This window comes from Marmota monax, unplaced genomic scaffold, assembly GCF_021218885.2.
Source record: "Marmota monax isolate L192 unplaced genomic scaffold, Marmota_monax_Labrador192_F-V1.1 WCK01_AAM20220418_F8-fsc00009, whole genome shotgun sequence".
NCBI classification, from domain to species: Eukaryota; Metazoa; Chordata; class Mammalia; order Rodentia; family Sciuridae; genus Marmota; species Marmota monax.
In genome coordinates, this window is record NW_026694710.1 from 18,857,910 (window position 1) to 18,873,992 (window position 16,083).

The 16,083-nt window shown below is 42.0% G+C and overlaps 1 protein-coding gene and 1 long non-coding RNA gene across 2 annotated transcripts in view; one reads left to right on the forward strand and one right to left on the reverse strand.

The window, feature by feature from the left end:
• The window catches only part of C1qtnf7 (C1q and TNF related 7), a 100,881-nt gene extending 99,313 nt beyond the window's left edge, over positions 1–1,568 (reverse strand). The window contains exon 1 of the mRNA XM_046423908.2: positions 1,089–1,568. Coding sequence (XP_046279864.1) covers positions 1,089–1,101 — 13 coding nt within the window. The 5' untranslated portion in view covers positions 1,102–1,568. The remainder of the gene's footprint in view (positions 1–1,088) is intronic.
• LOC124078814 (uncharacterized) overlaps positions 1–15,516 on the forward strand; it is a 97,141-nt gene extending 81,625 nt beyond the window's left edge. Inside the window, exon 3 of the long non-coding RNA XR_006847063.2 lies at positions 15,079–15,516. This is a non-coding gene — a long non-coding RNA (uncharacterized LOC124078814). The remainder of the gene's footprint in view (positions 1–15,078) is intronic.
• The last annotated feature ends 567 nt before the right edge of the window (positions 15,517–16,083 follow it).

Sequence of the window (16,083 nt, forward strand, 5' to 3'; positions counted from 1 at the left end):
TGGGAACATTTCTACACCAGTTGGGTTTTGCAGACTGAGGCGACCTCCCAAACCACTGGAGCTCAGTCAGACCCACAGGGCTTTTTAACCTCTGCCTGTGAGCACATGTGTATGTGTGCGCAATCAATGAGGGGCTCTGTTAAAAATCTCAGCCTGCAGAAGAATTTGTAGATCTCAGTGGATATCTGGTTTTTACACCTGGAATTCTGCCTTGGGAAGATGGGAACCCTGATAACAGTGTTTCTCGGCACACTCCATAATTAATGCCGCTGCACCTCAAATCACCAGATGCTGCTTCTGTGACGGATGCACAGAAAGACAAGGAAATGTCTGAGGCTCTCTGCTCCCTACCTGTTTACAAGGCACAATTGGCAAGGCAAAGCCACCCTACAGAGATAACAACATTGTCGGCCCACTGTGACTTGAATTAACGATTATTGAATCTAAATAGGTTTTTCTTTGTTCCTTTTTCCTCCAAGGATGTATAATATCGGTAACATCTTCCAGTGTCATTACAAGGAAAATTCAAATGATTTATTTAACTTCAAAAGACATAGGCTACCAAACAAGTTTATAATAAGTCATTACAACCACAGTTAAGAGAAGTTTAGGAATGATATTAAAATCCACGGGAAAGTTTTCTGACTTATAGGAATCAGCTCTGGAAGTTGAGCTGCATATAATGGGATAAGAAAACATAGATGCTCTGACCTCGACCTAAATCAGCCCATCGATGCACTGACCAACACTAGGTCTATCAGATGGGAGACTTTGGAGACTCTCTCCCAGCATTTTCTAAAAGAAGTGGCATTTCCAAATAGTCAAAGATATTTCACAGAGATTCATGAATCAAGCAGAATAGAAAGTAGGAGAAAGCATCGCTGCTGAGGTTTTCCGACCTCTGATTTATCATTTGTTGACATTCTTTCTTCAAGTTCCCTCACTTCTTTACAAGTAGCTATTTCAAGTCCTTCCAGTAAATATTTTGAAAAAACCCAAAAAGGAGGGAAAATAAAATTTTTAAAAAGAGAGAGAGAGAGAGAGAGAGAGAGAGAGAGAGGAAAGCTATAGTGGAAATGGTAGCTTACCTCTTCTGGGCATTGCTGGTATCAAATTTTCCCCCCGAACATGAGGATTTCTTGCGTTGGTTGTCCCATGAATTTAGAAACCATTAAAAAAATGCAAAGCAGAAATATGCTGATTACTCGGAGCTGCTCCAAAACAACCCCCAAAACGACTTGGTGAAAAATAAAGTGCTCTTCTGAGCAGGGGAAGGCGTTTGAAGCGTGGCGCTCATGCTGGTGTACAGCGTTTCCAACTGTCTTCCTCAGTTTAAACAGCCTCCCACTCCTTCTCCCAGGCACTTGCCAACTCCTATAATTTAAAGCAACTGCGATCCTTCCCATAATACTCACATTTCAAAGAGCTCAATCTATACACTCGTTAGGAAGGAGCAGGAGCAAGCAGCATGTGCAGACCCCAGGCAGAGGCAAAGCAAAAGCCAGGGTCTCAGGTATCTAAACACTGCTCACTCTTTCTCCCACGAGTGGCTCTATGCGCCCCAATGCTCCACATTGCTTTTGCCTTTTAAAGTGTTACCCAAGGATCCAATGGCATCATTTTGCTGGAATAAGAAAAAAATAAAGCACTTAAGAAAGTTTCTGCCTCAACTCACAGACTGAGATACCAGTGAAACTGTGTTTATATCTTCTTTGTGCTGAGTTATTTCTGTGCATCGTGTCCCTAATTTATCTGTTTGAAAATGTCAAATAATTGTACCTGATGTTTTTATAAAACAGGAAAGTACTTGAGATGTTGTTATTGTTAAGTTTCTTTCCATATGTGAATCATAATTCTAGGAAGGATGCTTATTTTGCAAGTTTTGTCTCTGTGGGGTCGAATAAAACTTCTGACATTTCAGTCTCTAATCAGAATAAATCTTCCGACATTTCAGTCTGTAAATGTATTACAAATGTTACTATTTCCATCCTTTCTTTGACTGCCTTACTCCCACAGGCCACAAGCGTTTGTGAATTCAGATTATAAACAATGTGAAGTGTGGTCAATAAACAAAGTTAATTAAAAAAAATAGTATATCCCCAAACAGATCTTGCTCAGTATCTGCTACACAATAGGTGCTCAATAAATATTGAATGAATGAAGTATTGCCTATGTTCAGACTATTCAACAGTTTTTGACAATTTTGGCTTGCATATGTGTAGATGCAATAGAGGTGGTTAATATGTCAAAACTTGCACAGAAATAATCATAGGACAATGTATGCCTGTGCCAGACTTAATAAATAGCTAGTAATAAAATCCCCTAAGTGAATAGAAACATTGGCTAAATAAACAGACCATTCAGTAGAGATTAGAAATATTGACATGGGCGCAAATCATTAAATATACTCACTGCACAAAGTTACACAAACAATTTTCAGGCCAAACCCTCATTATTTCGAAAACTATAGATTCTTTCCCACTATATTTTTTTGAGTCACCTAAAGTAACTACTATGCAATGTATAGTGGGCAATATAATATCTCTGACTGAAATCATTCAAGGAGAGAAAGGATGTAAAACTTCAGGGAGACGGTCAGGCTTTAGGATTTCTTTGCTGTAAATGCAGAGAATAAGGTAGAATCCACTTTTGCTCTGAAAGCTACTGAGGAGAGAATTGTAGGCCCAAGCACCTGTCATGGCTTTGGATCTAGATCCTGGATCTACAGTATATGGCTTTCTATGTGTGAATTTATTCTTTGAAGCTTGATTTTGTTAACAGTAACAGATTAAATATATCAAAACAACCTATTTGCTTATATATCATAAAGCATTTATTCAGCAAATTTTAATCAGGCATCTTTCTATGTATTAAGTACTTAGTGAGACCTATTTTATGAATCACTGACATTGAGGAATTTGTCACAGCAGCTAACATGCCTTTTCCTGACTAATACCAATATTGATAATGGGTATGAATGCTGCTCTAACAAAACCTCCCTCAGTGGCTTTGGCCCAATAGTCATAAATGAGAGGCCAGGGAGCTGATCCAGAGGCTGGAAAGGTGGAGTTCCACATTTCACAGAGGTATAACACTGGGTGGCTTTGACAGTCATGACAGCTCAAAAGAAGATATGTGCTGAGTAACTCAGTAGCTCCGTGGCAGGGGCTGGGGAAAACATGAGCTGTGTGTGTTGCCTATGGTGACTGCATTTGTCAAGGTGTTTCCAGAGTGAGACAAGCCCAGGAAAGAAATGGTTACATTATAAACAGGAATGGAAATAAGGAGAGAGGGCATTTGATGACTTATAGGAACCTACCAATTCCTTGACGGGCTGAACATCTACATTGATAAAACTGTATTGCTCACAATTCCTGTAAGCCTGTACTCAAAATGTCTTTCAAGACCCAAAACAACTTTTTCTACCAGCAGGAGGTGTGTTGTGGGAATGTGGAGGATGCTCCCTGACATGCCCATCCTTGGTGGCCAAGGGGAGCAGGGCATGGGACTTCCAGGGGAACTGGCAGCTGCAGAGAACAACCTTCAAGAGAGTTTCCCTCGAGAGCAAGCCCAGGGCTAGGACCTTCTCCACCCACAGGAGCAGGCCTTCACTCTGCCTGGACAGTCAGGGGTCAGTGGCTGCCATGTATTTCCCATTCTGAATGGGAATATTTGTTGTGATTATCTTATTACACCCATTGGAGGGAGGAAAGGGGGGGAAGGGGGGAGAGGGAGGGAAAGGAAGGTGGCTTGCCTGATTTGTTCATAGATCATTTCTGTTTGAGTTCATAGGTCAGTGGACCAAGAGCTGGTTACATCTAGACTATGCAGAGACCTTTGCAGCCCAGAAGCCCTTGCCTGGGGGACGAATGCTGTGATCAAATGGCATTAGGGGTTGTTTTAGACTTGCTCTGTGTCGGGGAAGAGAGAAGGAAATGGACCCTTGGTGGCCAGAGGGTAAACTGTGCAAATACTTTAGCATTGGCTTAGATCTACATTTCCCAACTTTCCTTCCAGGGAGGTTGGTGGATAAAGTTGATTTCTGGCTAATGCCATTCAAGCAGAAGTAGTGAGGTACATCTGGGTTGAAGTAGCTTAGATCTGGGGTACCTGCTCCCTGTTCTTTCTCTCTCCTCTATCCACCTGGAAGGAAGAAAAGGACTCAGAGGAGGTGTAGAAGGAACCTCCAGGTTGAGGCATCCCTTAGCAGATTGCTGCCCGGGGAGCCACCTACCCACCTCGGACATTGTCGGACACATATAAGCTCATATTGTGCTTCTCCACTGGATTTTGGGATACCTTTGTCAGAGTTAAAAGTGCCAATTGGTCTTACTAATAGAGCCACCTAAAAAGATGCTTAGATGAGTAAATGAGGTCAGTCAGATATAGACATAGATACCTAGAATCAGAACAGGGCCCGACACGATCATAAGTACTCCATAAATGATAGATATTTTAAAAACCAGCTTTTTAAGGTATCAGTGACCTACAAAAAGCTATGCATATTTAATGTATACAACTTGATGAGTTTAGAGGTCAAATACAAACGTGTGAAACCTGCAGCACATTCTATGTCATAAACATCTCCATCTCCTCCAAAGCCTTACTCTCACCTGCTTTGTTCATTACTATTTTGTAACAAAAAACACTTAAGATCTATACTCGTGGCAATTCTTTAAATGGGTAGTGAAGTTATCTGCATGTGCTCTGCTGTGTAGTGGATCTCCAGGGCTTGCTCATCTTGTATGACTGCAGCTCTGTACCCTTCGATAGCTGCTTTTTGATTACTACCAATCTCCATCCTCTTGCTCTTACAAAGATAACACAGCCGTGTGCGAAACGTGAATCCTTACACAAAGTTTATAAATTGTTTACTACTAGGCTAAGCTAACTGAAAACCCTGGAAAGATTAGTGAGAGAAACAGATGTGGAACATAAAAGTTACTCCCCATCTTTTAAACATACATAAATGTATGCAAGACCACCTCAGGAATTACCATCGGGTTTCATAAGCCATCTTCAAATCAAGGGCTAAAGGGAGCTGGAAACTCCAAGGTGTGCATTAAGTTCTCTCCTTTGCATTTAGCTCTTGTGACCCCCCCTAGCCCAAACATTTGTTTTACTGTGTCCTGACATTGACTATTACAGGCTGCTCTTCAGTGGAAATAGGGTAAATTACCTATTAATACTCTTTGAGAGATATGTTTTCTAAAAATGCCCTCCACTCTGTCCACGTGTCTTTTGCACTGGCTTTGAGCTCTTGGAACAGAGGGACAGAGGGTCCAGTTCAGACATTTTTGTTTCTACCTCAGTCATTTGGAACATTTCCACTGGAAAGTGGCTTTCTTCATTCCACAAACCCAAAGGGCAGGGCTTAATTCTTTTCTAGCATTTTAAAGCAAAAGAGACAAGAACTGCAACCATTCACCAAGTATTTACTATGCACTATGCATGGTTTTATGTGGTAACAAGCATATTAACTCATTTTATTCTCTCAACAGTCTTGTAGAGCAGATGCTAACATCACCCCCATTTTACAGGTAAGTCACCTGAAGCCCAGAGAGTTTCAGTGATGAGCTTATTTTCACAGTTAGTTAGAAGCTAATCCTGTGCTGTCTGGTTCCAATAATCCAAGCTTTTAAATGCGGGCGAAAACACATACTACATGCCAAGTGAAGAGAAGGTACTCAAAATAAGCATTTTCCTCAGCGTTGATGGCCAGATGGACATTTGAGATGACTATGGATTACTTCTGAGAGATGTTCTACATTGCTGCAGGTTGTTATTCTTGGAAAGCATGCATGCTCCTATCTGAATGTAATTATAAAGCTTGAACATCTTTCTATATTAAACTTTGTGCTCTTATGGTTAATATTATATTTTCTCCTTGGCTCACAGGCAGCAGCCAAGTTTCAAATTGTATCTTGAGACCCAGGTGGCTTCATCTGGATTTTATAAGAGAGTCTTTGCTACATTCTATCAAACATGTGAAGACATCAAAGCAGAGGCCCAGAGAGAAACAATCCTTGTGAGAAACTCCATCTTCATCTTGGAAGGCATTTTGTAGGTTTGGAGATTGGAGATTCACAGAAATGATCTCTACTTAGAAAGGTGGGATGTACCAACCAGCTGTAAGGTGAAGCCACTTAGAAGGTGCTGCCCCTGCTCCACGTCAGAAGATGCACGATGCCCCTGTGTGCTTGTTGCTGTTGGGTATTGAGGACACAGAAGAGACAGAAGTTGATTCTCTGTAGTTTCTGACTCACCCTTCATGGATACTGGTCATGGTGAATGCTATTGTTTGGATCTTGAATTCCCCCAACCCACCATGTTGAAAGCTTGGGCCCCAGTGTGGCAGTTTTAGTAGGTGGTGGAACCTTTAAGGGGTGGGGCCAAGTGCGAAGTCTTAAGGTCTCTGGAGATAAGACTTCAAAGGCAATTGTGGGAACCCAGACACTTTCTTTTCCCTTTCTTGGCTTCCTGGCCATGAGGTGAGAGGTTTTGCCCTACCACATTCCCCCACTTTGCCATTGCCACCCTCCCCCCGCCCCCCACAACCAGGACTGAAACCTCCCAAACTGGGATCCAAAATAACTTTTTATCTTCGTAAGTTGATGATCTCAAGTGTTTTTTTGGAGTAATGGAAAACTGACTGATATAGTGAGCAAACATACAGGTATCTTTTTACCTTCTTGATGACTTAAGGCAGCAGATCAGTTCATTGCAGATACTTACAACTAGAAAAAGAGAGTAGAGAAGATCTATTTGTAGATTTGGGACCATATATTTGGAAGAAGACTTGAGAGTGTTCTAATTCATATTCTCACTCTGTTCATGATCATCTGCACAGCCCTGGCACAGGGCTACGTCACTTCTGCTTGACTGTTCCCAGGGAAAGGGAGCCACGACTTCACAAGGCATTAAAATAGTTCTCTGGGCATCAGTGAATGTGCCTGCTCTATTTTCCAGATGTAAGAGCCTTTTCAAATACCCAAGGGCAACTCTCAGCCTCTCCCCTCTCTACAAACTTTGTCTTCCTTTCTTCAAGTTCAGTGATTCTGACTTTTTCAACTGTTCTTCATGCAGCATGATTTCAATTAGGTTACCAACTTGGTTGGCTGCACTCCAGTGAACTGATACCCAGTTCTTGGTGAAATGACTCATGAGCAGGGTGGTAAGGTGACCGGGACCAGCCATCTGAGTTACCATCTCAACTGTGCTACCAGCCCTGAGAAGTCACTTTTCCACTCTTGGCCTCTGAGTACGTGGCCACCTTCACCAGGATCTCCCTTGTGAGATCTCCTCTTGTGAGTCAGCTATTCCCCCATTTAGTACCAAGAGGACAATCCAGCCTCTCCCCTGGCATGATCCTTTTTAAATGCCTCTTAGCTCTCGCTTTCTGGAATAGTGCATTCCCTTCATGTTTAATATCCCTAAAGCAAAATTAATTTCCCTCAAATCTGCTCTTCCTGAGCTGCCTAGTTTCGTCATTAATACCACAATTCTCTCAAGTGCTTAGGATTTTAAACATATGTTATTGGTTTTATTTCCTCTTCTTTCCCAAGATATTCCATCATCAAATCTTGAATGTCCTTTCTTTATTATATCTTTAAAAATTGGCATCCTGGGGCACTTCTATTTATTACAATTATTTTTAAACCTCAGTATTTCCCTGGGGTATTTTCTGTGGAATTATATCTTGGAAATGTTCTATGGAAAGGGCACATGGTAAAATAAGTTTGAATGATACTAGCTACATATGGAAATCTCCAGGAAAGGTGTATCAATTAACTATCTCTATGTTTAAAAATTCCCTCAAACTTAAGTGTCTTATGACAGTGACAATTTTTTATTCCTAACAAATCTGTGGGCTCTGGGACAGTCTGCTGCCTTGGCCATGCTGGGCTGGGCAGTTCTGGTCTTCTTGAGACTGACTCAGTCTTCCCTCTGGTCAGTGGATCTATGATGGCCTTGGTCAGGGCAACTGGCTCTGTTCCATGTGTCTCATCTTCTCACAGGACAATCTGGACATGCCTTTAGGCAGTTATAAGAGTCCAGGAAAAGAGGTAGAAATATGCAAGTGGTATTTCAAATCTTTGCTTATATCAAGTCTTCTGTTGACTGGCCAACCAAGTCTGTGCTCCTGTCCAGAGCCAGGGTGGAAGAGTCTACCAGAAGACATGGTATCTACTCTCTTTTCTGTTACCGTAACAAAACACTTCATATTTTTACGAAGTAAAAAGGCTGAGTGCTTTATAAAGTAAACAGGTTTATTTGCTACATGATTCTGGTGGTTGGAGGGTCCAAAGAGCAGGACACCTTCTTATTTTTCTCATGGCAATGTCCTGATGAGGGCTCCCTGGCTGTATCACAACATGGTGGAGAAACAAAAGGGGAGTGGATGCCAAGTATGTGAGCTGGGGTCTCTTTGTGACAACCCATTTTCATGAGAACTGACGAGGGAGGGTCCTGTGAGAACTTCATGAATTTGTTCTAAGGGTGCTGTCTCCCACTGGGCTTCATCTTTTGCAGGTATCACCACCTCTTCATCACCACACTGGACCCAAGGTTCTGACATCTGAACTTTAGGGGGACACACTTAAACCTTAGGACACAGGTACAGGAAGGCGTGAGAAATTAGTTCCATGGAAACATTCAGTCTTCTGCTAAGGAACAGCCCATGTTTTCCAAAAGACTTTTTTTTTTTCTTTTTGGAAAGCACATCATACAAACATTGTGCATGGCCAGAAGGAGGGTTTCTAAGGTAAAGAAATGCATGGGGAGAGGGAAGATATTCCTATCTCCCTCTCACATCTCATCTTCAGCCACAGGAAAGTAAGATGATACTACTGCCTCCGTCACCACCACCCCCTTTTTTGGTACCAGGAAGTGAACCCGGGGATGCTTAACCCCTGAGTCACACCCCCAGCTCTTTTTATTTTTTGAGACATGGTCCCACTCAGTTGTTGAGGATGGCTTTGAACTTGTGATCCTTCTGCCTCAGCCTCCTGAGCTGCTGGGATTGAAGGCATGCACTACCACACATGGGTACTGCCTCCATTTTTCATGATTTTCTTTCCTTTGTGTAGTTTTCCTCTAAAAGAGGAGTTAGAATTTGCTTGATCCAAACCCGAAATTCACTGGCCACAGAAAGTTCATGCTTTCTCTGACTGACTTCTCTTCCTCTTCTGTAGTAGACCAAGAAATGATCTGTCTTCTCGGGCTGGACCTTCCTCTCATCTGCATTTTCACTCTTGTTCTCTAATGTGGTGAGTTTTCCATTTTCTGTTTTCATACAGGAAGAGGCAAATCCTCCCCCCACAGGGTGAATTCACAATCCTTTAATTCTGCTTCAGGACTTTGGTCTATACAGTTGATGAACGGCAATTATCAAGAATACAAATAACAGTGTTGGCAAAGATGTGGGGGAAAAGGTACACTCATATATTGTTGGTGGGATTACAGATTAGTACAACAACTCAGGAAAGCAGTATGGAGATTTCTCAAAACACTGGGAATGGAGCCACCATGTGCATGACCCACTATTCCACTCCTTGGTGTATATCAAAAAGATCTAAAATCAGCAACTATGATGACACAGCCACATCAATGTTTTATAGCAGCACAATTCACAAAAGCCAACCAAGGTGCCCTTCAATAATGGATGAATACAATGTGGTACATATACATAATGGAGTATTACTCAGACATAAAAAAGAATAACATTATGGCATTTGCCAGTAAATGGATGGAACTGGAGGCTATTTTGCTAAGGGAAATAAGCTAGATGCAGAAAGCCAAAATTTGATGTTTTCTCTGATATGTGAAAACTAGTTCAAAATAAGGAGGGGGGGATAGGGAGAAAGGAAAGGATAAAGGGGGGTGGTTCCATCAAAATAGAAGATCAGTGGACTAGATGAAGGGGATTAGGGGAAGGGAGACGGGGTGGGATAAGGGAAGAACAGTGGAATGAATCTGATTAACTTTTCTATGCACATTGAATCTCATCATGATGCACAAGACACTAACTATATAAAAAAAGGCTAAAAGTAAATATCAGAAAATAGATTAGTAGAGTATATGGAAGGGAACAAGGGGAGGGATAGGGAAGGGAAAGGGAAATATTGGGGAATGAATTAGAGCCAACTATATTCTGTGCTTTTATTATGTCAGAATGAATCCTAATGTTATGTAGTTAAAATAATCAAAAAAGAAAATTAAAAAAGAAAAAAATATAGAGAAAGAAAGAAAGGAGGAAGAAAAGAAAAGAAAGAAGTAAAGAAAGAAAAAATGAAAGGAAGAAAGACACTGGGTTCTGCATTGGCTTTACAGATCTGGGGATGGACAGCTGAGGTGGCCATGCTTACTTCTGTTTTGAAGCACGAGTGTTGTGTTTCCACACTATTCTCAGAGACTAGCTCTTCCCCCCATCCAGAGGGTAGTATTAATGGGCACTCTCTCAGCTATTAATAAAAGCATGACTTTATTCCTCACTTGGCCACTAATTCTAGTTTGCATAGCTCTCTTGGCAGAGTGAAGCATTGCTTACAAGGACATTCAATTCTTTCAGGCTGCAGTCATTTATCTCACTCACAGGGTACTTACCGTTTTCTGCTTTATGTCATATTTCTTCATGCATGAGACTTTTTTTTTTCCTGTCCTAAAGTATAAGTTTCTCAAGAGCTGGAATCATGTCTTGAACTTCCTCATAGCTTTCTAATACCCGTGGTGCCTCCCATAGGATTTTGTGTTTATATACCTACTTAAAAAATAACCAAACGAAGCCACAAAAGTTGTATTGTGAAAATGCGGTCAAATTTCAGCAAATTGAAGTCATGCATGCAGGTTTTTATCCACTTTCAAACAATCATTAAATGCTACCAGATACAGTGCTTGAGACAGGATGTTGTATATCATGAATCCTAACAAGGAAAGAGATAGACCAGGAGAGACTGAAATGATTGCATTTTGATGGTAGTTTATTGCCAGAATGAAAGAGGAAATGGGAAGAAAATCAAGAAAACATTGATGCTTGGATTTGGTTTCAGGGATGGACGAATCCTTGGCTTAACTTTTGTTTTGCTTTCACAGATAAACTTAGACTTGATTATGGAGTGTGATTCTTTCAATTCATAAAGGGTCAAAATAAAATGTTACACAAATGTGTGAGAGGATAAATCTTCAAACTTATTTTAGGGTTAGCCAGGCCTTGGTATAATATATTCTCACTGATAACAGTGGTTCTTTAAATTTGCATCATACTTTATGGTACAAGCTTCTTTTTTAAAACCAAAGTCCTTGACTGTATTTAGAAGAAAGCCAATTGTTCAACAATACAAAGCATATAAAAATGCACACTTTTTAATGTTATCAAATTGTAGTGTGAATATGATGAATTCTTGTTGGGTAAATTCTGCTCTTGGAACTTAAGTTATTAATAAAAATCCAGCTTCAAGCATATTGACAAGAAAGGTACATTTATGAAAAGTTTTGAGGGTAAATGTTGGCAAAGACTGCATCACACAGGGCCATGGTTTGGATATGGATTGGGAGTCCTCCAAGGGTCCATGTGTAGGATGCGTGGTCCTCAGGGTGGTGTTATTGGGCAGTGGCAGGACTTTAAGAGGCAGGACCTTTGGGGCGATCATAAGGTCATTGGGAGCCTGTCCTTGAAAAAGATCAAGGTATTTCTTGAGCAGCCTCTTGACAAGAGAGGATGGTTATAAAAGGAGCAAACTTGGCCTCTGCCCCTCTCTTCTTCCTAACTCACCATATGATCCTTTTTCCCACACAAATTCTACCATCTGCCACAAAGTCCTCACTAGAGTCAATTTGAGGCTGCTACCATATCCTCAAATCTCTAGAACTCTGAGCTAAAGATAACTTCTTTTCCCTATAAGTTAACTTGTCTCGGGTATTTTGCTATGATAAGGAATAGCTGACCAATTCACACACTAAAGAGCAAAATTTAATCCAAGTTTGCCATTACAAGCCTGCAATGAATTCAATTGTGTTCATTCCTCAAATTCTATGCTGAAGCCTGCACCCCCCACTGCGATGGCATTTGGAGATGGGATCTTTTTGGGGTAATTGGGTTCAGATGAGGTCGTGAGGATGGCCTCATGATGGGATTAGTGCCCATGTAAAAGGAAGCACTGGAATTGCTTGCTTCCTCTTTTGGACAGGCAAGGACACAGAGAGGAAGACAGCCCTCATTAGGGACACGAATCAGCTGGTAGCTTGATCTTGAACCTCTCTGCTTCAGAAATATGGAAAATACATTCCTGTTGCTGAAGTCACCCAGTCTATGGTATTTTGTTATGGCAGCCCACTCTGATTAATATAGGATGCTGTTGGTAATAACACCAGGCCACTAGGTGTAAACTGGGACTGTTCTGGACACATTGGAGTATGGAAACTCTACCCACTCAGCTTCTCTCTTTGTGAGACTCCGGGTCTCCTCTCTTCCAATCTTGAAAAATGTATTAAATGTTCATGCCATCAGGGAAATGCAAATTAAAAATATTGTGAAGGTAACACTACACACCTCCTTTCATGGTAAAATGTCAAAGACTGTGCAGTGGCAGGACTTTAAGAGGTATTTTCCCTAGCTCATAATAGCAAAAACAAAAACTGGAAATAAAAATATCCTTCTTTAAGTGAATAAATGATTTGTAATACATTCATATTATATCTGTATGAAAGAACACTGTTAGGCAATAAAATTAGAAAAAAAAAACCCACAAATGTTCATTAATAGGTGAATGGATAAGCAAATTAAGGTCAATCCCTACAATGGACTAGTACTAAGAAAAAAAAAAAAAAGAAAGCTGATATTTGCTGTATGTTACTTGGATGAATTAAAACCACTAGGAAGCCAGACACAAAAGAATATGATGTAACAACTCAATTACATGAAATTCTGGAACTGGCCAAACAGGTCCCTACTGACACAGGGGTCAGAGGTTGTCTGGAGTAGGCTGGGGTGGAGGTGGAGGTCAGGAGCTCTGGGAAGGTTCTGGAGTTGTGGGAGCACTCCACATCTTGACATTGGTTGGAGTTATCATGGTAGACGTTATTACAGCTCATGGATCTGTACATGTGAGATGGCCGTGTTTTATCATGTGTGAAATAAAGTTGATTTAGAAAGGAAAAAAAAATTCTAGGGGATAATTTCTGCAATAAACTTGAGAATTCTCACCTTTCTCATCAGCTCGCCTCTGCTCTCCTGAGCAGGGAAGGCTACAATTGTTGGCAAAAAATTATAACTATGTACTGATCTCCAAACATGACTTGGGGTGCCCTCGGTTCATTGTACCACAAACATATGTCTGAAAAATGTTAGAAAGTCTTGAATTGTGCCATTGCAAGCTGTTTTGAATTATTACCTGTAAGATGGTCTTATTTTATATATTTAATGTGTGTACTTGCCTAGGCACAATGTTTAATACTGAAAATTCCAAAACTTTTGTTGCGTCCTATCACCTTGTCCTTGGGACTATTTTTCTGATCACCTTTATCCCTTTTTTTAAAGCTTTCACTTGTCCTGGATTTAAATGCCACATAACAGTAAAAGTGTAGCCTCGAAGTAACTAAGCACCAAATTCTGTGAGGATTGGTCATTAAATTATCCCAACTATAAGCTGCCAACATAACTCAGAGGGTGGAGACTGGCATCTGGTGACCAGCTGCTCAGATTCCATTTAAAAAAAAAAAAGACTTTAAAAGTCTTCCAGATGAAACAAAGTATGCAGGTGGCATCATTTAGCTTCATGACGTGACTCACCAGGCTTCAGAAACTGGGTCCCCACGAGCTTTCCATCCGAGCTGTTAAAATGTCGAAAGAGAAAGTAGCTGATGGCGGAGTGAAGGATCTGCTTCCCTTTTCTCAGCAGGACTTGAGTCCGAAGCTGGGAGGGGTCCAGTCCATTACTGAGCCCAGTTGCCCTCCAGGCAGGAGGTGGGACTGTGTAGAAAGTTGTCAACACAGAGTTCCTCCTGGCCACCTCTTCTTGGCCGACTCTGATGCCACCAGCCTTTGCCCCGTGCTTCGGTCCAGCGCTCACCCAGCCCCAGTTCCCAGAGCTGAGCACTGCTGCCAGGAGATGGCTTCCGGCTCTCTGGACTCCCCTTTCATGAGTCCCCTCTCACCTCTCACTGCTGTTTCTAGGGCTGCATCCTTGAACCAAAGGGCCATCGTTATTTTACTCCAAAGAGGTTTCCCAATGATGGCACCGAGGCCAGGTCCCTGTTTCCTGCCCACGTCGCCGCCCTCGGGTGTGGTTTGAGGCCTTTCTGCAGAAAGGTCCCTGATCCAAGAATATCTCCTCAAAAGTCATTTAAATGCCATCTGTGCCTATTTGCTCCTATGAATGTCACACCCCTCTGGAAGGGTTTCCTGGACCTCTAGACCAGCCACAGTCACGTGTGCCATCAGCGCCTGGAGTGTCCAGCTGCCACCTGACTGTTGACATGCCACCCCCGTGTAGACAGGGATTTCAGTTCATCTCATTCATTAGGAGAAGCCTGTCCCACAGCAAGTCACCCCCTAATTATTGAAAAAATTTATAGTTTATTCTTTCAGTCACTTGTGCTTCAATAAAAATGAGCTTAATACCTCTTGATTATGTAGAAATGCTATTTGGAAGAAAGAGAAAGGGAGAAAATACGCTTGATTTTTAATCAGGGGTTTTGGTTTAGATACCAGCTGTTCTGTGCACAGCCAGGTAACCTTGGGCACGACTTGGAGCATTTAATGAGATGGTACACACAAGTTCAGTCTTTGCACTGCATCTGTAACCTGTTTTGTGATGGCTCCTTGTGCCATGCGGTTTAAGAACTGACAGTGTGAATGAATCAATGATTCTAAACACTGTAAAATAGCTCTTCTCACACTTTCATGAGAATCATGGATGTGGTAGGTGGAATTCAAAGGTAACCTTCCAGACTCCCAGGGAATTAGGGGAGGACATCTTTTTGGGGAGTCCAGAAGGGCTGCACCTTCATCCCAGGAGCCTGTGAATGAGGTGAATCATCACCAGGGATGTCTTATCGTATATGCTCCCATTGATTTCACAGGAGGGAACAGACAGAATCACGTGAGCCTCTACAAGCAGAGAGCTTCCTGCAGCTGGCGGTGGCACAGGCTGTCCGAGAGATGTGAAGCAGAGGATTCGAGGCAAGTGTACTCAGTGTGCGTTGTGATTTTGAACCTGGAGGGGTCCACATGAGAAGGAACGTGGGCAGTCTCTAGGAGACAAGTGAGCCGGCTCCCAGCCAGCGGAGAAGGAAGCATCTCAGTTCTGCAATGTGAGGCAGTAAAAATAAATTCTGCCAGCAACCTCAATAAGCCTGACACCGATTTCTCTGCAAGGCCTTCAGACAAGAGCCCAGCTTGGCCAACACCCTGATTTCATATTTGTAAGATTCTTGAGTACAGAAACCAGCCAACTCTTAATCCATACTGCTCCCAACACTGACCTACTGAACCGCAAGCTAATAAATAGTGTTGTATCCCATCACTATGTTTATGGTAATTTGTTACACAGATAAAGAAAATGAGCACACTTGAGGCTCTTGCCAGGAAGACGGATCTGACTCGGTAGGTGTAGATGGGGTCTGGGATTCAGCATTTCTTACAACCTCCAAGGTGGTACCAATGCTGCTCAGCAGCAAGACTGAAGACATGCATTACAATGGAGTCAGTTGCTATGGCGTGGATAGATGTCTGCCGAGGTCCAGGTGTGAAGGCTTGGTTCTCAGGGTAGGACTTTTGGGAGGTGGTGGAACTGTTATGAGACCTACTGGGAGGTCCTGAGGTCATTGAACACATGCGCTCAAAGGGGATTGTGGGACCCTGGTCTCTTTCTCTTCCTGTTTTTTCTTTGCTTCCTGGCTCAGGAGGTGAGCAGCATGCTCTGTCTCTCTGCTCTTCACCCCACTATGTGCCACTTCACTATAGGACCAATGACATGGGGCCACTTGATCTTGGATTGCAACCTCCAAAGCCTTGAGTCTAAATAACCCTTTTCTCAGCTATTTTGTTATAGTGATGAAAGCTGACTAATACATTAGTCAAACTCT